Below are 26,349 nucleotides of genomic sequence, written 5' to 3'. Positions count from 1 at the left end.
AGGCTCCAGCTTGCCTGCGACCCTGTAGAACAGGATAAGCGGCTACAGATAATGGATGGATAGATGGATGTATTAAATGTAATCTACCAAGAGAACAACAGAAAGGACAGAAATGTCAAGTAAATATGCAGCATCTGCATTCCTAACATACGCGCACGTGAATTGGAGTAGGACACTACTGGGGTTTGGAAAGTGTTAGTGTTAATTTCAAAATTTTCATCCTTTACTTCTTTCTCTTTCAGCCAAAAATTCTGACAAAGTGCTGTTTTTGACGTCTTTTGGCCAAACAATTTTCATTGGCATCCTTAATAAATATAGTCAATTGAGGTTAATGATTATACCTGTCTAATTATTTTACATCATTATCATTTCATTTTCTCTAGCCGCTTTATCCTTTTACAGGGTCGCAGGCAAGCTGGAGCCTATCCCAGCTGACTACGGGCGAAAGGCGGGGTACACCCTGGACAAGTCGCCAGGTCATCACAGGGCTGACACATAGACACAGACAACCATTCACACTCACATTCCCACCTACGGTCAATTTAGAGTCACCAGTTAACCTAACCTGCATGTCTTTGGACTGTGGGGGAAACCGGAGCACCCGGAGGAAACCCACGCGGACACGGGGAGAACATGCAAACTCCACACAGAAAGGCCCTCGCCGGCCCCGGGGCTCGAACCCAGGACCTTCTTGCTGTGAGGCGACAGCGCTAACCACTACACCACCGTGCCGCCTATTTTACATCAATGATTTCAAATATTCTGCAGTTACTTTGACAGAATGTGAGGTGCAGGAGTTGATGGAAGGGGCGGGACTTCTGGGCGGCGTCAGTTCAAATAGGAGAGTTCCAAACACCTGGGCAGATCAGATTCCGATGTGGATTTGCTTATCGAGTTTTATTCTGGAGAAAACAAAATGCTCTTTCTGTGTATTTTTGAGAGATAACTGTACTGAAACACTCTGAGGTGAAACTGTGGCGCTCCCACACAAAGCGCGTAACAGAATAGAATTTGGCAGGAGTAAGCAGCACTGGATATGATCGCAGTATAATTTCGTGTAGAGCTGATTAAATAGTTACATTGCACAAGCCTGGTTACTGTTAAAGTGGCTTTGTTTTTTATTTTTCAAACTTAATTCTTTTTCATGACTCCATTTTATTCCTCGTTTCCTTATTGTGGAGAAACGTTTGAGCCTCACTGGAGAGAGTCTCATTAATCTCAGGTCCCCAACACTGCCACCACCATTTATACACCACTGAAGCGAACAGTGAGAGTAAAGGATGATCCTGAGAACATCACTCCGCCCAGTGCATCATCCAAATGTTCAGTGATAAATCTGAAGAGAGAGGGAATGATGAAGGGACGTCACGTGATGCATTTCTCTTGTGCCAGCAGCTCAAGTGCCAAGAGGAAGCAGTGTATAAGTGGAATTAATATAGCTGAAAGACCTGACACTAGTGTGTATGCACTGTGCACTATTGAGTCGACAGTATGTGTGTGTTTGCGTTTTTTGTACATCTTCATAGTTCATTTGTTTGTTTTTTTGTTTAACTATGCTGCTTACATTTTTCTCATTGGGTGCAGCGTGTATTTCCTGCCTTGCGGGTCTGCAATACCTCTGCTTCTAGCCTTACTGTATTATTATTATTTTTTTTTGTTAGAAGTATTATGCTGTTATGTTGCTGCCTCTCTTGTTATAAGCAAAGATGCCATAGATATAGACAGACAGATGTTGGCAGCAGTGTTTAGCAGTGAACGTATTCTCCCCAGAGCAGTTAACTTGCCCAATTTCACATGTACTGTATGGTTTATAGTTCAAGCAGTATACTTTTGGCTTGGTGATTGTCTACCTAAGATTGGTGATGAATACAAGAATGTACATGATGCATAGTTTTCCGACGTAGTTTGTGATGATCACTGAAAGAACCAGTTGAAAAACATAATCAAGCCCATCTTCTACAGCCAACTAACACTGGTTCCCATGACCAGTGATCAGAGGTACTGCCTTAACCCAAAACTCACCAGTGCACTGACGTTAGCAATAGTATGATGTAGTTGACCCGTCAGAGGAGCATCTAATGGTGACCATACCTGCATTCCAGTCCTGTTTTTGTTCTTGACGTTCGCTCAGCACTTCGGCTTGGGATAATCACCGTCTTAAAGACTGTTGCACTCCGCGTTATAAGTGGAAGTAAAACCTAGAAGCAGAACTTAACCTGAAGGTACTGTGATCTGATCCAGTGTCTTTCTAAACTCAAACAGATGGTGGATGTTTTACAAATGTGCAATAAACTACTTCTTCAAAAATACCACCAACTACTCCACCTACACACTGTGCCTTCATCACACTGCTAGGTAGCTAGCATGCTAGCTAATTATGAAGCCTGTTTCACTCTGCTTACATTTCAGGGGAAATAAACTGTACACATCACCAGTGAAATCACAGCGTTAATCGTTTTGCAAAGTACAAATACGTAATAAGGCTGCATTCGAAACGGGGAAACCATTCGAGGACCATTTGAAACTGATCAAAAACTCTGATCCTGTCTTCTAAGATGCCTTCAAACTGCCTGAAGGCAACATCAGTGTGTTCTCAATGCTGCCCATTACCCATAAATCTGTGCAGCAGTTCCCTCAAGCGATGGAAAAAATAAAAAATATGGTAAACCAAACTTCACAGAAAAGTGATTTCGAATACAAATATGAGTTTTAGGGCTTTTCACTTAGATTTTTTAAAAGGTGCTGAGAAATAAACATAGTCAAAGTCCTTCCTATGCCAGGACCTGGTCTTCCCAGGCAGTCTCCCATCTCAGTACTAACCAGGCCCTTAAGGCGCATTGGGTGGCACCAATCTCCATTTCTATAACCCTACAGCCTCTCGCCTATTACATAGCTAGGGTTCCTCTGGTAACCACAAGAGTTTGACTCCCTACTCACATCTGTACTGCGGTCCCTCGCCAGATGGCAGTAGGTCCCATTTTTATGATGGTCGTTGGTATGACCCAACTGTGAGTAGAACTCACGATCTCCCGGTCGAGAGGCGGACATGCTAACCACTAGGCCAACTTGCAGTAATAAACACTGTACAAACGTTATAACCCCGTGACTGTAACCAAATAAATTAGTTTGATATGATTTGTGAGGCAGCTGTTAGCCAACAAGCTAATTCTTTGGTTTAGTTACACAATGTGAGCAATCTTGTGCTTCAAACACAGCTTAAGTGTAACATCTTGTTTCTGTTGCATCTCCACTCGTGCTCCAAATAGCCAACCACACACACTTCCCAGTCGAAAGAGTACGTCAGTGAGGGTGTGTTAACAGCACAGGAATGCAGGCTGGGTTTTGCGGTTGTAAATATGTGCCATAATGGATCCCCCATGAGGTGGCTCTTGGCTGTAAAATACGGGAAAAGCCTCATGTTGCTGCTCTTATGTGTGATCAGTTTGCATTTGTGTATTCCATGTGCTGCTTGATGCAGTGACTCACGATAAGCTGTATATATGTCTGATTCCTCAGCAGTATTTAAAGTTTAGTATTTTTAAACCATAAACGCTGTATTGTCAAGTTTGGACCACATTTCAGGTGCATCCTAATGACCTGCCAATCAGGTGAGATATTACCATGATGACTGATGCAGTTAGGAAAGACATGATCATAGCATCAGGAGCTGATGGACTGTGTCTCGATGCCAAAAAAAAAAAACAAGAACCCATAAGTGGTAGAGAATAAACAGTGTGTGACGCATAGTACAGTGCCAGTTTTGATACTTGAACAGACCTATAGTTCTGGTTTCACATTGACGTGGTGTCACTTTTGGTGTGTAGAATCTTTTTCCACTTTAGAACCACACTTTGTGTAAATTATAATAAACACTCATATCATTTTGTAGAACACCTTCACAGAGTATCTTTATATATTTGGACTCCAAGTGATGTAAGGTGCAGTCTGCAGTGTGTGTGTGAGAGGCAGTGTGATATCCTGTATAGTGAATGTATTGTAACCTCTTTGTAAAGTAGTTTTGAAATTTATATTTTCATACTACGTTTTGTGAAATATTTTCTGTGGCAAAAGCTATTTGTACGTGTGGCAAAATTTGTATCAAGTGTTCTTGTGAATATGAAAAAGAGTGTTCAGGGTGTCTTTATTCTAAAAGCTGTTTATGACATTTTGAAAAAAGGTACAAAAAAGTAACAATAAAGACAAAAAGCGAATGAATAAACATGTTCATGTGTATTTCATATTACATTAGAGGTTATTCTAGAGTCATTTAACTGTAACTGAAATATGGATTTTCTAGTTGTATTTTATAGTTACACTGTGGGAACAACTACAGGTACGTGTGTGTAATTAAAGTTTGTAATTCCTATGAATTAAGAAGCAGAGACAGTAAATTTAGATAAGTTTCATCCCTGATAATGACTTTAATACATTAACCATAATGGAAAATTATGAGAGAGAAACAAAATAGCAACTCTTACCTCTGAAGAAACACAGGGGAAATATCACTATGGTGTTTTTATAGAATTCAAAGCACCATTTAATAAATGTCTTGCTTGGATAAAACATTCAAGACATTGGGCTGTAGTGCAGTTAGTTTTTTTCATCTGTACATATATGTGAACACTTAAGCATGTCAAATTAAACACACAAATCATGAGCTTTATTTGATTCCTTTTGACTGGCCAGGACAAGCAGTAGGATTTCAGAGACCTAATTTCAAGTGGTGCTTGAAAGTTTGTGAACCCTTTAGAATTGTCTATATTTCTGCATAAATATGACCCAAAACATCAGATTTTCACACAAGTCCTAAAAGTAGATAAAGAGAACCCAGTTAACAAATGAGACAAAAATATTATACTTGGTCATTTATTTATTGAGGAAAATGATCCAATATTACATATCTGTGAGTGGCAAAAGTATGTGAACCTCTAGGATTAGCAGTTAATTTGAAGGTGAAATTAGAGTCAGGTGTTTTCAATCAATGGGATGACGATCAGGTGTGAGTGGGCACCCTGTTTTATTTAAAGAACAGGGATCTATCAAAGTCTGATCTTCACAACAGGTTTGTGGAAGTGTATCATGGCACGAACAAAGGAGATTTCTGAGGACCTCAGAAAAAGCGTTGTTGATGCTCATCAGGCTGGAAAAGGTTACAAAACCATCTCTAAAGAGTTTGGACTCCACCAATCCACAGTCAGACAGATTGTGTACAAATGGAGGAAATTCAAGACCATTGTTACCCTCCCCAGGAGTGGTCAACCAACAAAGATCACTCCAAGAGCAAAGCGTGCAATAGTCGGCGAGGTCACGAAGGACCCCAGGGTAACTTCTAAGCAACTGAAGGCCTCTCTCACATTGGCTAATGTTCATGAGTCCACCATCAGGAGAACACTGAACAACAATGGTGTGCATGGCAGGGTTGCAAGGGGAAAGCCACTATGCTCTCCGAAAATAACATTAGCAAACTGCAGACAAGCAGCAAAGATCATGTGGACAAGCCAGAAGGCTATTGGAAAAATGTTTTGTGGACGGATGAGACCAAAATAGAACTTTTTGGTTTAAATGAGAAGCATTATGTTTGGAGAAAGGAAAACACTGCATTCCATTATAAGAACCTTATCCCATCTGTGAAACATGGTGGCGATAGTATCATGGTTTGCTGCATCTGGGCCAGGACGGCTTGCCATCATTGATGAAACAATGAATTCTGAATTTTACCCACAAATTCAAAAGGAAAATGTCAGGACATCTGTCCATGAACTGAATCTCAAGAGAAAGTGGGTCATGCAGCAAGACAACGACCCTAAGCACACAAGTCGCTCTACCAAAGAATGGTTAAAGAAGAATAAAGTTAATGCTTTGGAATGGCCAAGTCAAAGTCCTGACCTTAATCCAATGGAAATGTTGTGGAAGGACCTGAAGCGAGCAGTTCATGTGAGGAAACCCACCAACATCCCAGAGTTGAAGCTGTTCTGTACGGAGGAACGGGCTAAAATTCCTCCAAGCCGGTGTGCAGCACTGATCAACAGTTACCGGAAATGTTTAGTTGCAGTTATTGCTGCACAAGGGGGTCACACCAGATACTGAAAGCAAAGGTTCACATACTTTTGCCACTCACAGATATGTAATATTGGATCATTTTCCTCAATAAATAAATGACCAAGTACAATATTTTTGTCTCATTTGTTTAACTGGGTTCTCTTTATCCACTTCTAGGACTTGTATGAAAATCTGATGATGTTTTAGGTCATATTTATGCAGAAATATAGAAAATTTTAAAGGGTTCACAAACTTTCAAGCACCACTGTACTCCAGAATGAAAATCCTGAAAGTCTCCTCAACCTAACGTGATGCAACTTCTAAATGGTCTGTCTGAGACGTCAGGAAATGGTGCCATTCATCACAAGACCAGCTACAGAATAAAGCTGTTACATATGTATTACACAGCAAAATCTTAAACATGACCTGCATCATTATATAAAACCAATCAGACATAAGTAAATACAGGAACATCCACAGAGTGCCAAATGGTTGGTCTCGGACATCTTTTCATAGATTCTATATTTATACATGTAAAGCTATTCGCTATCATTTTACAGTGCAATGAACCTCATAGCAGCTTTAAATGCATTCTGAATAAGTGTATGAAAGAAAAAGGGCTAATATGATCAAAAGATTTAATAAATGGCACTGAGCAACAAAACGTCCTTATGAGACAGTAGTGTGTGGATGTGCAACTCTCTAAACTCTGATTGGTGAATGTTAGTGATGTAAAAACATGCGAGCATAAGCACACAGGCAAAAGTAGCATCATCAAAAAGTGCTGATCAGCATTTACACTGCCCTCCACTTCAGAGCCTATTAGGATGCCACCTGATGGCTTTATATGATGGAGTCACACCTTTCCTAATCAAAGTTGTCGAAGTTGAGCACGTTGCTATCGAAGTGAGTGAGAACGTGCTTCTCGTACAGGTGCTGCTGGCAGTCCAGAGGGAATTGCTCACTGCACACAGGACACTCCCTCCAGTGAGACTCGACATGACGCTCGAAACTGCGCTGCTCAAAGTGCGGTGGGAAAATGACTTCACACAAAGGACAGCGCTTATGAACATCAGTCCTGAAACACGGAGAGAGAGAGAGAGAGAGAGAGACGCAGTGTCAGTACTGGGGGAATAAACGTCTCCTGGGTTTCCAAATCATCATCATCATCATCATGTACTCTCTGTACTATTACTCAGAATAACTAGTCTCTCACTGGGGTTTTTCTTATACCCCAGTTCTCTCTGTTTCTGTACGTCCTGCTCTGCATCAAGGCAAGCTGTGAAAGATGTAAATGCTATAAAAATGTCGTTTGTGTATTTTAAGATCTTGGGGCTGGATGACAAAAATATGACCTCACATCCAGATTAAAAAGAACATCTGGATCATCAGTGAAGTGCTGCTTAAGATCTTAAAATGCAGGTGTGGAAACAAACTTGCCAATAAAGGCAAAATATACACTAACACTGAAACTGAGAAAAAGGTTGTAAACTGTCTAGGTAGGTGAGCATGTAGGGGCAAAGCATTTATTGATCAAATAATCATAATGCCTAAAAAAATGTGTTAATAAATTTTAGCTGCATCAGAAACATAAATCAGAATCATCTACAAATTGCTGTTTTCAATCAAATATTGTTTGTTTTTTATTTTAATACACAAGTCAATTTGATTTAATTCTATTTTACCATTTTAGATTTATTATGCAGCACTTTGCAAGTCTGTTGGATTCAAAAAGTGCTAAATAAATGAATGAATGGTAGACCTTTGCAACAAATTTTAGTTAGAACTCGACTAATAGATTGTTCCATAACAATACACAGATACAAATGTAATTAACACATCACCTGCACACCTGCTCACTTATGCAGTTACGGTATCTAATCAGCCAATCATGTGGCAGCAGCACAATTCATAAAATCCTGCAGATACATGTCAAGAGCTTTGATGTTCACATCAAATATCAGAATTTTAAAAAATGTGATTTCGGTGTTAACACACAAGTCTATGGGGGGGACATCCAATGAGCAGAAACACCGTGTTGAGAGAGATCAGAGGAAAACGACCAGGGGTGGGTTTCCCGAAAGCCTCTTAAGGCCAAGAGTTACCTCTCAAGATCCATTGTCAAGCTAACATGGTTTTCCCGAACGACATCGTAGCCTAAGTAGTCCTTTAGTTTGCTCTGAATTTATGAGAGACCCGGACCACTCATTCAAAACAAAGAGTGACTGGCTCATAGCCGAATACACAGAATACACTGCACCTCCGAAGGACTCTCACAGTCAACAGGGGAAACTGGTGTTGAATCTGCTGATGGGGTTAAATTATTTTTCTTGTACATTGCAAGTACATCGAGTTAATTATTAAATAAATATACGGAAAACATTATGAATATATTTCAATATGTTATGGAATTACGTACGGATATCGAAATGTCACATTGATATCGCCACATTTTAATCAAATAAAAAAAAGGTGAGTGAATATCTAATTTAGTGTCATAAAAGACATTTCTACACCTCTAACATTGTGTGTGCGCAAGAGAGAGAGGTTTTGGTCATTATATATATATATATATATATATATATATATATATATATATATATATATAAAAAGAGGTCAATTCAACCTCCTCTCTCTCTCTCTCTGCGTGCACGCACTTATAAGGGAGAACATTGCCCACTCTGCACTGTGGATAACAGGTGAAATAATCATGACTGCATGATCGGGGGGGGGGGACAGTGAAATGAGTGAGCACGGGGAACACATTTGCTTAATTATTTAGCTTATTTGCTCATTCTTTCATGTGAACATTTGTTCATTTAATTAAAAACACGCTTGGAATAAAATTAATTTCCAAAAACAAAATAGTTTCCTTAATTAATTACCACATTATATACAGTATGTAATGCTTCCAGATGATACTATATATTATCTCATTTTAAACACTTTATATTTTATTAGATTTTGGTTAAAAACGAACACCATGTGACCTTATCGACTGGATTTAGCAACTACGAATGCCTTCAGCAACGACAGTGCGATTGCCTTTAGCAACTACTAATGCCTATAATCGGGGACGCGCCCTGACCTGTTGCTCTTTAGACCCCTTCTTATGAGTGAGTTCGGGAGAACCACGTACAGAGACAACGTTCGTTGCTTAAGAGAGTCTCTCAACTCTCTCTTTAGCTCTAAAGGGCAACGTTATCGGGAAACCCACCCCAGACTGGTTCCAGCTGACAGGAAATCTACAGTAAGTCAAATAACCACTCCGTACAACAGTGGTGAGCAGAAAAGCATCTCAGAACACACGACTAGTTTACAGTGGCCACAGCATCACTGAAACTGGAAAGCTGAAGTCTCAAAAAGACCAGCTGATGCGTTTCAGTTGAAAAACTACATGAACGAGCAGGTGGTTTGTATTAAAGTAGGCTCTAAGTATATGATGCTTCATACTGTATCAGAGTGTATCATGGAACAAGAGGAAATGGATTAAGAATGAAAATCATGATAGATTATAGATGTTATGATGTAGATATTTATATGGAAACATGAATGTGGAATCTGTTTTGGATTTACTTTTGAGCAAGGTCCAAATAATAATGTTTCTCTCAGTTTCAGTAAGATCACACTAATGAAAATAAAAAGCTTTCTCAGAGCTAAGTGTGGAGCGGAGCACAGTGTGGGGCGGAGCAAGTGCCTGTATGTTACCGAGTGTCAAAGCAAAAGCTGGAGCTGCTCTCATTGGATTCAGGACTCTGATGATCACAGACTGCAGGAGCTTCACCATCACCTCCCTGTTACAAGACAACAGCCCTGATTAACACACACACACACACACACACACGCACACACGCACACACTCTCCTAAAAGCCACAGCTGTCTGCACACAGCTGATTCCCTGCAAAGGTTAATGGTCCTTTAATGCAGCAAATGAGAGAAGAAGAGAAGCAGGTCATGGGAGAATGGCACCCTTGCCGAGCACAGGCCAACACCTCGACCAATTAGTACAGACCACGTCAGCTGTGCTCGCTAACTAGTCTCTGCCTTCGTCACTCTGATCCACTAATGAGCTGAAGAGGAAATGCCTTAATTGTGGTACTATGCAAATGATCCATTCTAGCACTCCCCTTTGACCTAAAATGTCTAACTAAAGATCAAGTCAGAGGATAAAGGAAGGAGGGAGGGGGAGAAAATGGGACATAAGGAAGGAAGGATTGCAGATGTACAAACAAGAGGGTGGCAATAAAATCTCAGTGATGACAGAAAACATAATAATAACTACTGAACAAATATGGTTCTCACATTGGGCCGCTCCTCAGCGGGATTCTCCAGGCCATCAGGAGGACTGAGATTGCGCAACGGCTGACTGCACACCACAGGACCCACCCACGGAGGTGGGGCTACCGGAGGGGGGCGACAACTTTGCTGTGGGGACAATGCCCCATCTGCACCGTCTACAACAGACAAAACACAAATTTACATCATTAATGGAAGACAAAAATAACCCAGTAATAATAATTTAGTTCTGTAATCCTGAATCATCTACCGAGTTGTTACACTGCCTTTTACTACGAGTCCAGGACGAAGCAGTCAATACGCACCGCGTGTGTTTTGTTCACAGTAAGGGTTTCCATACTGCAGCTCGGCAGGTTGCTGGGGCACCAATGGAAGTGGGGGTGAGTCATGAGGGTAAGGCAGAGGATAACGCAACACCACAGGCTCCCTGACCTCTGACCTCTGTCCATAAGCACCTTCCTCTCTGCCTGCACGTGAATGCAGCTCCTGAAAGTCAGAAACATTATCACCAGGGCTTCCTGTGGGTCCAGCTTCCTGGGTGTACAGCTTTTTGTGTGTACAGCTGCTTTTAAAAGCTACACTGACGTACAGTGATGAACAGCGCTGCATAGTTACTGCTTCTTGTGTAAAATAAGCTTTACTGTCTTAGTATTTACTGTCCCACTAACTGCCCTGCTATTTCATTAACACTTTTATCTTTCACAGGGACTGTAGAAGAGTATGACCATCAAAGCAGTTCTGTCCTGGAACTAATGTTATGCTGAACTACTCCTCAGGACCACGTGTAAACTTCTGTGTATGAAAAATGCTGAAACTGTTAGCTACCCCCCCAAACACGGGCACACATTTTCCATTTCCATTGATTTCCAAAGAGGTTAACTGACCAGGAGAAGTAGTCACTTCAGAACCTGTTGCTGGGATTAAAGAGCTGATCGCTGATGTAATTGTGATCTGTGCATAGAATTACCTGAACAGCACTTCCATCCAACTCCACCTCAATCCAGCCAGATGGGAAAACCCATTCAGCTAAAGAGACCAACTCTGTTTTTTTTTTCCCTCTTGCAGCCTGAAGGCAAGTTCACTACAGACGATAAAAATACCTTGACTCGAGTGCATGTGCTTTCAATTACATACAACCCCAATTCCATAAATTTGGGACACTGTAAAACATAAATAAAAAAAAACAGAATATGATGATTTGCAAATCATCATAGACTGTTTTTTATTTGTGTTTAACACAGTGTCCCAAATTTATGGAATTGGGGATGTAGAACAAAAATCAAATTTCACTGATTTTTCAAAAGGTTGGAAAATGATTGTTTTGATGAAAATGCCTGTTTTATGAGATTGAAACCCCCCCCCCCCATTTTGTTGTCACCGTAATTCTTGTGCACTGTACATGAGCCCAATCCCCACCCCCATCCGTCCGAGATCGAGATGCTGACCTCTTCAGCTCCTCAGACCTGCCTGATCCATCCTGATGCCCGATGTCTGGTTGGAGTCTCATCACATTGCTCCTGTGGAGGACGGCCCCATATGGACAGCTGAAAGTCACACTTGGAAGATGCTCTGGACACTTACAGTAATGCTTTTATGGCTGAGGACGACAGTTGACTTGCTAACTTTAGGACTGCAGTCGTCATGAACAGTTTTGCACTCAAGTTTCCATCAATGAAGAGTTTATAACATCAATGAAAACTGTTAATGTTATAGTCATGCTGTCTGTTGTTGCCCAAATGAGGATGGGTTCCCTTTTGAGTCTGGTTCCTCTCGAGGTTTCTTCCTCATGTCATCTGAGGGAGTTTTTCCTTGCCACCGTCGCCACAGGCTTGCTCATTGGGGATAGATTAGGGATAAAATTAGCTCATGTTTTAATTCATTCAAATTCTGTAAAGCTGCTTTGTGACGATGTTTATTGTTAAAAGCGCTATACAAATAAACTTGACTTGACTTGAACCATCCACAAGTGCCTATAGCAGGGAAAAGACTAGCAGGGCATTCTAAGAGAATATATATAGTGCCCAACATAATTACTATCAGCATAAACATCTGAGATTCCATGATAAAAACTGAAGAAAAACCCCAACAACTCATTTGTAACTTCACCTACTAGACTGAACAACAAATAAAATGGTTTTCTTTGGATCGTCGAGCCCGATACCTCTCGTCCCTACTGCAAACAACGCAAACGTCAGTGTGTTTCTGATGAACGGCCCATTTTTCTTGCAACTTGGCGTGGCTCTGCTTTGTAAAATTTTGAAAATGGAAAAATAGCAATTTTAACAACTCAATAACTAATAATCAACACAACTATACGTATAACTACAATAAAAACGAAACAAGTATTATGAACACATTTGCTTAAGGCCCCAGAGGCTCCGCAGAAGCCACACATGAAACTGACTCCAAGGAATCCAACATCTGGGCTTTCATTATTTAAGGACTTTTAACAGTAGCTTTTTTTAATTTCAGAGGATGATGCCAACTCTGATTAAAGAGCAAATAAACTAAAAAGCTTAGTCTTTATGTATCTCTGTGTGGTGAAGTCTCTTTCTCGCTTTTCTCCCTCTGTCATGCTCCATTTAACCTGAGAACTGGGGATCATGATTAGAGGAATTATTCCTCCAGTTAACATTTAACACAAGTGCTGTAGGTAATAAGGGAGCTGATGGTGGCATTTAGCTTCTAACGGCTGCTCCAACAGAGTCTAATGAAAGTACTTCTTATTTTATTTCATTATTTGAACTCAAAGACACCAGTGTTAGCCTTTTGGATCAGAGCAAATATAGCGAACAGCTTTACTAGTGGCTAATGAGACGAAAAAGACTGAAATGTTACTATTTAAAAAAGGGATGAAAACTTGGATTTTGATGAAAAAATAGGAGCACTTTATTGTTTTAAGGTATTAAATGCTACAATGGACAGTGTTATAGGTTCTACAAATACTCTTACCTCTTCCAACTTGCCCTTTTCTTTTGTCACCTCAGCTAGACTCTCTCTCAGAGAAAAGACCTCCCGATCCTTCTCAGCTAACTGTGCCTATAAACACAGAGATAAACAGAGACACAGTACAGTGACATTAATAAAGAACTTGTGCTTATAATCTCTGGAGGAAGCAGCAGTGGCGACTTGATAGGTTTCTGTACTGAAGGAGGTTGAATTGACAAAGTATCATCTAGGAGTGTAGACTTCTGCCACCCAGGAGATTCTGTCTCATGGATCCAGGAACAAACAGTCACTGACACACACACAGCTGTTCAGAGGTGTTTCTCAGTTTACTGTAGGACAAACATATTCACATATAAGGGTGTGATATAGCTATGCGATTGGATGATGGGATTTGCAAAGCCACGTTATTTGTATATGACAGGGTAACGTCAATGGGTGATGAAGCAGTTCATCAGTGGTCAGGATAACTGAGAGCAGATGTGTGAGTGAAGATAAGTTTCAAGGATTTAACTGGAACTAGCCAAAACAAGAAGCAGTCAGACCAGTCTGTACCAGTTTCAAGCACACCAAACAGATACTGTATGTCTATCACTACCGTCACAGGCTCTTATGAGAAAAAGGGGAAAAGTCAGCAGTTATGTACAATAACAGTGTATCCCATTACCTGGAGATGAGCTGCAATCCAAAGTGGACTCTAACAATCAGTCTACATTTAATCCAGTGGAAACACTAACATTATATGCATTACATACTGTCTGCTGTATCTGAAATATATTAAGGGCCACATTCACAAACAATCTGAATCTAAAGCTCAGTTCTCACTGTTGGCCCAAATACGATTTTATGTATATCCAATCTTCCTGATTAACTGTCCACATTATATATTGCGAGTGATCAGATCTGATCCGTGTGTCCATGCCCATCCTCATTTTCAATCTTTTTCATGCTGGTTGCTATAGTGATGACATTGCACCTGAAAGTAGAAGTAGTTGACAAACAAATCAAAATGGAGGGTAATGAAATGTTCTTACTTATTTGCCACATGGCAATGTGGAGCCATGGTGCAGGTTTTATAAAAATAATGGGACAGAGTCACAAAGAGGAAGCTTTCCTGCTCTGGTTTATTTCATGCACCACCACATGAGCATGTTTCCTGTACGTGTGACGTAAACATGAACTATACATGGCATCAAATGTCACGGACGTGCGTTAAAAAAAAAAGCCCACCTGAAGTCCAATCAGAGCAAAATGGATTTGTAAAAATGTGATTTTAATCGTATTTCAAACTACATTCATATGTGGTTTAAAACGGGTTTGTAAAAATCAGATCTCGTGATTTCCAGCTGTTCAGACTTGCTCCATATGATCTGATTCCAATCAGATATGCACATAAATCTGATTTTGACTGACAGTCTGAACATCACCTCAAAGTAACTCCTAACTGCCAATGTAGTTGAAACTTTTTGTTAATAAAAAAGAGCTTATTAATCCTAATATTAATCTTTTCTTTTTCATTAGATGGAATGCAGATAATTATATAATGATAATGGCTGTTTTGTTATAGTCACTGCTCCTCACACAAAGCTGCAAAAGAAGAGAGAGAGGAAAAAGAGAGAGAAAAAAATATATATTACAGCACAAAAAAAGGGGAAAAAGACATTAACACTGATGACAACAATCTTAACTAATGTAGAGGGAAAGAAACTGAAAGACAAATGCACACTGTGAGCATTAATCCACGGATTACCAATTTAATGTGACAATACATGTGAGCCATTGTACTGAAAAGAGTTATTGTTATTTTTTAGATTTGCTGTCGAGTGATCTACTGGGAGATTAAGCCAGTGTTTTATAGAAATGTGGGTTCTGTCTTTCCAGATCAATAGTAAAATCTTTTTAGCAATGGTGAGTGATATTATTGTAAAGGATGTGAGATGGTTTGGTACTGATAATGAAGAAATGTCATTAGTGATATGTGGGGCATTGTGGGATGCCGAGGTCCAGGATGACAGATAGCCTGTCCATGACCTCCGGACCAAAATGACTGATGTAAAGACACTAGCAGAAGACATGATGGTAATCATCTGTCAATGTGGAGCAGTGTGAACATGTATTACTCTGTCTAAGCCCTATACAATGTAGTTTATGGGTTCGCTGTAGGATTTTATATTGTATTACATGAAGTGTTGAGTTGCTGGTTATATAGAAATGGTTTTTGTATGCGTTTTACCAATCAGGCTCTTATGGTTGTTTTATACCTGCGGTCCATTTCTCAACTGGAAGTGATACTGTGGTTTGTTTACATGTTATATATTTATATTTTTTAGAGTTCAAGGTAGTTTAATTTTGAGTAGAGGTGTGAAATATGATTATTGAAGTCTCTAACATTAATTGTTATTTGTTTCAACATTTCTGTGAGCTGTATGTATTGAAAGTACAGTAAGTGATCAGGTATGCTGTATTTTTCTCTGATGATGCTGAAGGTCATGAATAAGTCATCAGTAAATAGTTGTTCCATGCCAGTTACTCATCTCCCACGCCATGCTGAGAATATGAAGGGTCTGATGTTGATTAAAAACATTGGATTGTTTCATCAGATCAGGGAGGGGGAAACTATAATCAAGAATTTCATTTGATTTTCCACCAAATTGTAAAAGTAAACTGTATTTATAGCAATTACGTGTCTTTATAGTTTTGTCTACGGAAAGAATGCTGAATTCTGTTAATGTCCAGTTCTTGAACTAAGCTGTCCTCAATCTCTAACCATAACTGCTTTGGGTTGCGTGTCCAATGTTGAAGGTATAGCAATTATGTGATAAAGATTTTTAAAAATCTATAATTATTTCTTAAGGTCATTAACAGTATTTCAGCACTTGAAGATTCTCCTAAACCTGAAAAATAGAGACAGTCCACAACTCATAGGTCACGAAGACTGAGCAGCTCCAGTGGGGTGATCAATCTGCCTTGAGCCCCGAACACAGAAAGAAATCAAGGGCCAGGCAAAGGAAAGAAGTAAGAGGACCCATCGCACCAGTAGTGTGTGGGATTGGACAGAATTCCTTCAGTAGTGGGCAGGAAAGGATGAAGGGGGAAAAGAAAAAAAAAAAAACAGCCCCCCACACACCTGTAGTTGTAAGTGCAGTCACTTCACCTGTTAAATAGTACAATATGACCTGAGATCAAAGTTTATATTAACTACTTGGCCACATGGAAACTGTAGCTATGCAGTGAAGATTAACTGCAAATATCATCAATTAGTGTTTTACACCAAACAATGAATATCCTCTCCAGTCTGCTGTTAATTCACTGCATTATTTATAACTGAATATTTACTGTGATTGGCTAATGTCTTATAATTTAAAAACTCCTATTACACCATATCATTTTAGGAGGAAAAAAAGAAAATGAAAACAAGAGTGCTCTGAGAGCACAATATCGCCTGCTGGCAACTATATCTATGCTATAAGTGCTTAATACACCCTCATGAAATTGTCAGAGTACAAGTTTGGTAATCAATGGCCATAACTCTGGTAAAATGCAACTGAATTGAACAAAATTTCATTATGCGTAGTACTGACATATAACAAAGAAACCTGTCAAGTTTCGTGAAATTCCTCCAAAACTTGTGAGAGGAGTTGATTTCAGAAGATGAGTACCCTTCCCAGGATGCACGGACAGATGGACAGACATCGCCACGACATAATCCCCCTTCGGGCCTTTTGGCCAGCGGGGGATAATAATTTTGTTAATCAAGGGCTGTAACTCTGGTAAAATGTGACCGAATTTAACGAAATTACAATAATGCATACTACCGACATATAACAATGCCTTTTGCCAAGTTTGGTGAAATTCCTCCAACAATTGTGAGAGGAGTTGATTTCAGAAGGAAAACACACTCATGAAATTGTCAAAGTATAATTTTGTTAATCAAGGGCTGTAACTCTGGTAGAATGTGACTGAATTTAACAAAATTACAATATGTGTACTACCGACATATAACAATGCCTCTTGTCATGTTTCATGTAATTCCTCCAAAAATTGTGAGAGGAGTTGATTTCAGAAGGTGAGTACCCTTTCCTGGGACGGACGGATATCGCCAAGACATAATCCCCCTTTGAGCCTTTCGGCCAGCGGGGGGATAAAAAGTGTTGTTTTCTTACCACATACAAACAAAATTCTACATGCTGACATGTCAAACATCTATTTTAAACTATAAAGACATGGATATGATACTGTGTAGTCTGCTGCATGTGGTCTGTGAGAATTGATCTTATAATTAAATGCAAGATAAAACATAAATTAATGGAATTAATACACATGTATAGGCCACTATGTCAACTCACTGAAAATATATTTGCTGCAAGAATTTAGATAATTGTGTAAGATGTTGTAGTCCGTGCAGAATGAGGCCTGGCATTGTCTTGCTGAAATAATCATGGACTTCCCGGGAAGAGACATTGCCTTGATGGATGTGTCTCTCTAAAATCCCAATATATGCCCCAATACATCAATGGCACCTTCACACACCTGCAACTCACCCATGCTGTGAGCACTGATGCCTCCCATACCATCACAGATGCTGGCTTTTGAACCTTTCTCTGATAACAAACTGGATGGTCATGTTCACCTTTGGCACTGAGAACGTTATGTCCAGTTTTCCTACAAACAAGCTGAAATGTGGACTCATCTGACCACAGCACACACTGTCTTTTAGTCAGTGCTTAATTTGTGAAGTGGGAGGTCCCGGAACGCCAAATATTTTCAAATACATTTTCGTGAGAGCCATATATAAAAAGTGACGCTGAATACAACTAAAATGCATTTTTACGTATGACCAACAATTTGAGTGTAATATATTCTTTTTCATAATGAAGAGGCTCTTGACATGCCGTCTTCCTCCTGTCCCCCGCTGAATATTTTGACGCAAACGTAGCTTGGCGTGTTTCGAAGTGCCGCTTTATTTCATTGTTTCATCGATGCAATCTTGTCATTGTATAGGCCTATTGGACACAAAGCAGAACCCTCTCACCCCACAAAGGCGAATTCCTCTGTCCATTCCTGTTGAAATGTACGGTAGCCTACCAGTCACCTTTTTTCCCTTTTCGCCATGTTCTTTGTCAAAAGGTTTTGCTTTGCGGACAGCTAACTGACTTTTTCATTAAATGGAGGTGTACTTCTTGATCTCAATGTGAGCTGATTAATCTGCGAGCCAGATGCAGTCACCAAAAGAGCCACATCTGGCTCCCAAGCCATTGCAGATCCCTGCATTAAGGCAACAACTGGATCAACAATTAACAAATCAAACACAGGTTACAATATATTGATGGCCATAATAAAACACAGCAGAGTAACGACTTAATCTTGCTTGTGTATCTGACTGAGATTATAAAGAAAGTAAATAAATAAAACGGTCCTGGCACTTGCACCCACAACGCAGCCCCATAGACCGTAGAACGCATTTGAACAATAGACCTACCACGTGTCGACCGACCCGGCAGTGGCCCCGCTTGGCAAAAATAAAAAATAAAATAATAATAATATCAGACATTATGATCTTAGAAAACGCTTTAGTGACGAACAGTTACAGACAGTAATATGTCGTGATATTATGTTATAAAATATTTTTTATTAGGCTATATATTAAATTATATATTAAATTTATTTTCTAAAATAACAGACTGTACTCATATCACAACCGATTTATTTTACCATTGGAGATCAGATCACACAAGACATGAGTTAAATGACTCATTTTAAGGATTTAAGTAGGGTATTTAAAAGCATAGCCTAGGATTTCAAGCATATTTCAAGTTTATAAGCAGTGCCAGGCTGGTACACTTGCAGCAGGTGCTGGTGCAGTGTCACTGTGTCCAACGTTGTCCATTTTAGGTCGTTTAGGATCCGGCTGTCCTGGGACTTTGAAAAATTTTAGTAAGCTTTCTTGTTTTTTTGTCATTTTTTCCACAGCGCAAGCTAACGGCTACAAAAAACCCGGTGTTCTATTGAGCGGAAGTATACACCCCATGCCCCCCCTTCCCCTTTCGCATAGATTTTGTGGATGTCATAAGAGAGAAATCAACAACAGATATCAAAATCAAAACCGAACACTAAACAAATTATTTACTTATTTATTTAATTTATTGTTTGATTTTTTTTCCCTTTGTGATGGTCACGGAGGTGATCTGATCCATTTAAATAGCTGCCGGAACACCGAATGAAATGAAAATAGCTGCCGGATCCGACAACGGAGGTTCCGGATCTTGTTCCGTCATGTTCCGGCTCAAATTAAGCCCTGATTTTAGTCCATCTAAGATGAGTTCGGGCCCAGAGAGATTGGTGGCATTTCTATATAGAATTGATGAATGGCTTCCTCCTTGCATAATATAGTTTCAGGTTGCATTTCTGGATGCAGCAGTGGACTGTGTTAAGTGACAACGGTTTTCTGAAGTTCTCCTGAGCCATGCAGCTGTATTTGTCATATTAGCATGATGGTTTCTCAAGCAGTGCCGCCTGAGGGCTCAAAGGTCACGCTCATTCAACAGTGGTTCCCCACCTCACCCTTTACGCACTGAGATGTCTCCAAATTGCCTGAATCTTTTCACAATATTATGCACTGTAGATTCTGAAAAACCTAAAATATTTTGTTGAGAAATGTTCTTTTTGGATTGATGAACAATTCTCTCACGAATTTTGGTACAAAGTGGTAAGCCACGCCCCATCCTTGCTTGCAAAGACTGAGCCTTTGGTGCTGCTCCTTTAATACCCAATCATGTCATCAATTAACCTGCTTATTGTGGAATCTTCCAAAATGGTGTTACTTGAATATCCTATAAACTTTTCAGTCTTATGTTGCCTCTGTCCCAATTTTTTCTGAGTGTGTTGCAGGAATCAAATTCTAACTTTATTTATATTTTCAAAATACAATTAAGTTGGTCAGTAAAACCATTGGAAATCATTTCTTTGTATTTTTGTCAGTTAAAGATTGATTCACGTGAATTAACAAATCACAGATTTTCTAGAAATGGGGTTTGTATTTGAAGACTGAATTTACAGTGAAATGGGCATTATAATTATAGTACAGAAATATGATGGACAATACCAAAGATCAGTTTATTCCCTGGGTCTTTTTGTGCCATTTGCCTGACTTTCTGATATTTTATTTTGATCATAACTGTGCATATTTAATGGTAACTTATCACTGAACATGTAGACATGCATTCCTACTAAAATAGCTGCGTTTTCCATTTGGAATGATTCCTAGAATGAATAAAGCCTTATTATATACAGTGATAATCAAAAGTTTGTACACCCCTACTCTACTCATTGGTTTTTCTGTATTGTGACTATTTTCTACATTGTAGAACAATAGTGAAGACATAAAATCTATGAAATAATGTGGAATTTATATGGAATTATGTGGTAAACAAAAAAAGTCTGAAAAAAACAAAAGATGTTTGATATTTTAGATTCTTCAAAGTATCCAGCATTTACTGTACCTTGATGACGCTTTGTACACTATTGGCATTATCTTAACCAGCTTCATGAGGTCGTCAGCTGGAATGCTTTTCAATTAACAGGTATGTCTCGTCAAAAGTTAATTAGTGCAATTTCTTGCCTTCTTAATGCGTTTGAGATCAAACAGTAAATAGTAAATAATAAAAACAGTAAATATCCCTATTCCACAACTGTAGTAATCCATATTATGTCAAGAACCGCTCAAGTAAGTAAAGAGAAACGACATGTCATTGCTTTAACCTCCTAGGGCTTAGCGGTCACATGCGTGGACAGCACTTTATGGAAATTCGGAACAAGAATCCACATATGTGGACATACTTTTTCTCTAAAAGTACATCTTATCAAAAGATGATGCTTAGTTTTTATTCTAATCAGGTTCTAATAAGCCCAAATAGCAAAGAGAAATAAAAAATGCATGTAAAAAAACAGCTTGGGCCTTAGGAGGTTAAGACATGAAGTGACTTTTAATTCATAAAAATAAAGAAAAAAAACACTGGATTAGAAGGTGTGTCCAAACTTTTTTACTGATACTGTATATGCACCTGGTACAGGATTTTGTGTGTGTGAGAGAGAAAACAGGACACGAAGTGGTTTCACACTACTGGTTTGAAGTGATTCTGACCTCATGGTTTGGTTCACATGACTTAAGTTCTCTCATCCTAAAAGAAGAGAGACTTAATATCTCAGTTTTACTGTGTACTAATGTCTCTCTCTCTCTCTCTCTCTCTCATGTGTATTTGTGTTTAGGTTTAGGACACTGATGAAATGATTCAACCCAGGTTCCTTACCCTGCCTGTCACTAAATACTCAAAGTATAGTAGCCTTTGATGTTATCTCCTGCTTTGTGTAAGCACTCAGACAAGGGCAGCCCTTTATGACTTGGTCTCTCCTCTATTCAGTCAGTCCAGTGTTTTACGATTTGTTACTTCTACCTACAGACATATATACATATTCACACACAGGTCACACAGAAACTTGATAATCAATATGAGTTAGAAAGAAAAAAATGGAAAATTTTAACCTCCACACTGGAGTTTGTGTGCATGCACAGTGAAATGTGTGTGCATAAATTACCTTAAACCGTTGCTCTTCATCGGCCAGCAGTAGTTTCAAGTTGTCGTTGATGATACACTGCTCTCGCCACCTCTCCTCCATCCGAGCAAGCTCCGCCTCTACTGACACACTAGTCTCCTCCCCTTCCTCTCTTTGCTCTTCCTTGCCTGCTTCTGTTTTTTCTCCTTCTCCCTCTTCTCGTTCTCCTTTTGTTTTTTCCTCAGCACACTCCTGAACCTCAGGCTTCTTTTCTGCAAGATGAGACCACATGGATCACAATGCAGTCAAAGCTATAATTAAAGCACCTCAGTTTACACAGTAAGGGTATGAATGTGCACACTTGTAGCAGGTAACTCTGCATCCATCATGTTGGGCTCCTGGTTGGTGTCTGTGGAGGCATCATTCCTGCTGCAGTCCTGCGAAAACAAATTAACATGATGCACTTAACACAGCAGAAAGTTAACTGCATTTCTGATGGTTTAAAAAGTCTTTCTAAAGGCCAGTGGTGATATGTTACAGGTAGGCATGCTATCATAAATCGTGATACAAATTTACTATGATTCAAATCGATGAAATAAAAAAATTAATCATGATTATCATCAGGGTGTGTAATCCTAGTTTTTCCAAGCAGTAACTGTGTGAGGGAACAATAATGCACAACAGCGGGAATGTATGTGACTTCAACATAGGTGGAAGTAACACAGCTCTAATGCTATGAAAAAGCACACACACAAAAAAAAAACCATGCAAAATGCGAAAGAGCTGCTGTGTGACTGACTGTACAAATAGATTTAACAAGAAATCAGAGCTCTATTTTTACAGACTGCTGAAAGATAAAGAGAAGAAAATGGAGGCAGAACAAATGTTCATAAAAATTAAGAAAAAGGCTGATTTGTTATTAATCTTTTTTTAAAATAAATTTTTAATAAAAGGAATATTTTAGTTAATAGGCTATTATATTTTACTCCAACTATTAAAATGTGGGTTAATAATTATTGTTAGTTATTAAGAAAATAAAACAAAAGCTTTTTTCTTTAATTTAACAAAAGGAATATTTAAGTTGATAAAGAATAGGAAAATAAATGTTGCATTGTTTGGTAATAAATTTTTCTTCATTTAATTCATTGTTTGGTAATTAATTTTTCTTTGATTTTTTTCTTCTTCAAAAATATCATGGGAAAATTTAATCATGAACCCAGTATCATGAATCGAATCTTGAATTGGTTGAATCATTATATGTCTAGTTGGGGTAAAACTGGCTATATTGAAAATATTGTTACCATTGGTGTAGACTAGCACACACGCGTGTTAACACACACATGCACGCACGCACCTCCTGCTGCATTTCCTGCTTCTGTGCAAGTTTGGTGACCTGTCTGCGCAGCCGCTGGCACTCTCTGTACTTCTCCTTGTAATGCTCAGCAGCCATCTGGAGCCGCAGCTTCAGCTCTTCCACCTCCTTCTGCAGTTCAGCCTCGAGTTCTGAGACTGGCTCTGCCCTCTCCTGTGAAGGAATTTTAAAAACAGATGCAAGATGCAACAGAGGCTACCATTAAAATTAAAAAAGGTCACCATTTCATTTTATGCCAACCATTAAAAATGTGGGCTAGTAATTGTTGTTGGTTATTAAGAAAATGTAATCTCATGAATTGAATTGAGAGAGTAAGTGAGAGACAAAGCACCACATCCTGCATATTTAAACAACAGAGGAGGAAAGAAATAGAACTTGAGGCCAATGGCACTGAGAGACACGCCTCCACCGCCACCAAGTCTAGGCCTTATTTTTACTAATTTGTTTGCCTGATAAACCCTTAAAATATGCCTTAAACAGAAAGAATGCTTTGAAGAAAAACTTATTCCATCCATTCAAAGTTCGATCTCTGGTTAAAATTATAATTCCTTATAAATCCTACAAGCATTCAAGCATTCTTTGAAGATATTGCTCCAACAGGAATCTCAGATGAACAGATGGATGGATAAGCTAAAAACACAACACCTCCTCCACCAAGCAACAGAGGAATAAAAACAGACCTGCATGAATTTGAAAAATGAAATCTAGTTTATTCATTCATCTCATCTCATCTCATTATCTCTAGCCGCTTTATCCTTCTACAGGGTCGCAGGCGAGCTGGAGCCTATCCCAGCTGACTACGGGCGAAAGGTGGGGTACACCCTGGACAAGTCGCCAGGTCATCACAGGGCTGACACATAGACACAGACAACCATTCACACTCACATTCACACCTACGGTCAATTTAGAGTCACCAGTTAACCTAACCTGCATGTCTTTGGACTGTGGGGGAAACCGGAGCACCCGGAGGAAACCCACGCGGACACGGGGAGAACATGCAAACTCCGCACAGAAAGGCCCTCGCCAGCCCTAGGGCTCGAACCCAGGACCTTCTTGCTGTGAGGTGACAGCGCTAACCACTACACCACCGTGCCGCCGAAATCTAGTTTATATTAGCATTTATTTTTGGGAGCTTTAGGATAGTATAGTGTGTTTTATTTGTGAGCTTTTGGAAGTCAGTAGACAGAGCATGAGAAACCAGAAATAAAGAGAGAGTTCTATCTTTTCATTAGCAACGAGACAACAGAATGTGCTTTCATTGCAGTGGCACTGGTTTCTAACAAGAAGAAACTAACAGCACAATATGCCCAATTAGTGAATTTTAAAAACACTGTGGTGCATTTTATTTTAAGCCTTTACATTTGAGAAGAAAAAAAAATGTATATGTGATAGAGGAGTTCTGAGATGGCTAATTTTGAAGGCGGGGCTCCTTCACTGTCATGCCAACACTTCAAACATGCTCTATTTGCCTGATTACCGTTTTCTGTAACGTTTGGCTCCTCAGCTCATATAGTTGGTTCTGGGTGATTCTGCACTCCTCCTGGGCTTCGGCTAAGCTGGCCCTGATGATCTCTGCCTCTTGACGGACACGCTGAAGCTCTGCCTTGGTATGTTCATGCTCACTGGATGCCTCATGTAGTTCAGAATCCAGCATAGCTGCTCGCTGGTACGTGGCCTCAAGCTGCTCCTTCACCTGACGTAACTGCTCTATTACATTCTACAGGTGCACACACACACCAGTCATTCATGTGGAACTACAGAAGATATGCCCTGAATAATGAGCACTTTGAATGTACTGTAAGTTTTGTTCACTATATTGCTTTGAGTGCATGAAGGTGCATTTGTTTATCTTTTGTAAATCTTTGAGTTTTATAGTGGCTCAAAATATTATTAAAAAAAAAAAGACTTTAATACATGACCAGTATCCTGTCTATGGTATTATGATGTTAATTAAAAGATCAACTGGCTAAACAAGTTTTAAACCATGTAAGCACTAATGTATTAGCTAATTAAGCACTCATTTAGAGCAAAATAATTAGTTCTAATTATGGACTTCCTGTCTTTCATAAAGCTGTGAACCTTGCATGGTACATAACTCTGTAGGTGCAAATTAGAGCTAATGCAATTCAGCAGAGGACTCACACTGTGCACAGACCTGTGTGTGTATATATATGTGTGTGTGTGCGCACGCATGAGAGAGAGACGTACTTCATCTGCAGGGTGAGCGTTTCTTTCTGTGTGGAGTCTGTGTATCTCCTCTTGGTACTGTGAGATGGTGACCTCTCGGTTTAGCTCCACTGCCTTCAGCATCTGCAGCTCTGCACTCAGCTTAGTGTTTTCCAGCTCAGCACTGCGCATGTGAGACTACACACAGACACACAATGTACAAAGATAGACAGAAATACATACACATACAGTGGTGCTTGAAAGTTTGTGAACCCTTTAGAATTTTCCATATTTCTGCATAAATATGACCTAAAACAACATTAGATTTTCACACAAGTCCTAAAAGTAGATAAAGAGAATCCAGTTAAACAAATGAGACAAAAATATTATATTTGGTCATTTATTTATTGAGGAAAATGATCCAATAATTACATATCTGTGAGTGGCAAAAGTATGTGAACCTCTAGGATTAGCAGTCAATTTGAAGGTGAAATTAGAGTCAAGTGTTTTCAATCAATGGGATGACAATCAGGTGTGAGTGGGCACCCTGTTTTATTTAAAAGAACAGGGATCTATCAAAGTCTGATCTTCACAACAGGTTTGTGGAAGTGTATCATGGCACGAACAAAGGAGATTTCTGAGGACCTCAGAAAAAGCGTTGTTGATGCTCATCAGGCTCGAAAAGGTTACAAAACCATCTCTAAAGAGTTTGGACTCCAATCCACAGTCAGACAGATTGTGTACAAATGGAGGAAATTCAAGACCATTGTTACCCTCCCCAGGAGTAGCTGACCAACAAAGATCACTTCAAGAGCAAGGTGTGTAATAGTCGGCAAGGTCACAAAGGACCCCAAGGTAACTTGTAAGCAACTGAAGGCCTCTCTCACATTGGCTAATGTTCATGAATCCACCATCAGGAGAACACTGAACAACTATGGTGTGCATGGCAGGGTTGCAAGGAGAAAGCCACTGCTCTCCA

General features: G+C 39.5%; 1 protein-coding gene across 1 annotated transcript in view; it reads right to left on the bottom strand.

The window, feature by feature from the left end:
* Positions 1-6,660: 6,660 nt before the first annotated feature.
* The window catches only part of tax1bp1a (Tax1 (human T-cell leukemia virus type I) binding protein 1a), a 61,906-nt gene continuing 42,217 nt past the window's right edge, over positions 6,661-26,349 (bottom strand). The window contains exons 8-17 of the mRNA XM_060943188.1: positions 25,413-25,568; positions 24,682-24,921; positions 23,187-23,357; positions 22,194-22,269; positions 21,875-22,104; positions 13,289-13,375; positions 10,642-10,822; positions 10,343-10,494; positions 9,748-9,833; positions 6,661-7,117 (exon numbers count right to left, since the gene is read on the bottom strand). Of these exons, the coding sequence (XP_060799171.1) occupies positions 6,907-7,117; positions 9,748-9,833; positions 10,343-10,494; positions 10,642-10,822; positions 13,289-13,375; positions 21,875-22,104; positions 22,194-22,269; positions 23,187-23,357; positions 24,682-24,921; positions 25,413-25,568 (1,590 nt within the window). The 3' untranslated portion in view covers positions 6,661-6,906. The remainder of the gene's footprint in view (positions 7,118-9,747; positions 9,834-10,342; positions 10,495-10,641; positions 10,823-13,288; positions 13,376-21,874; positions 22,105-22,193; positions 22,270-23,186; positions 23,358-24,681; positions 24,922-25,412; positions 25,569-26,349) is intronic.

Source organism: Neoarius graeffei, chromosome 16, assembly GCF_027579695.1.
Source record: "Neoarius graeffei isolate fNeoGra1 chromosome 16, fNeoGra1.pri, whole genome shotgun sequence".
NCBI lineage: Eukaryota > Metazoa > Chordata > Actinopteri > Siluriformes > Ariidae > Neoarius > Neoarius graeffei.
The sequence above is the reverse complement of the archived record's forward strand: the minus strand, read 5'-3'. Positions and strand labels throughout refer to the sequence as shown.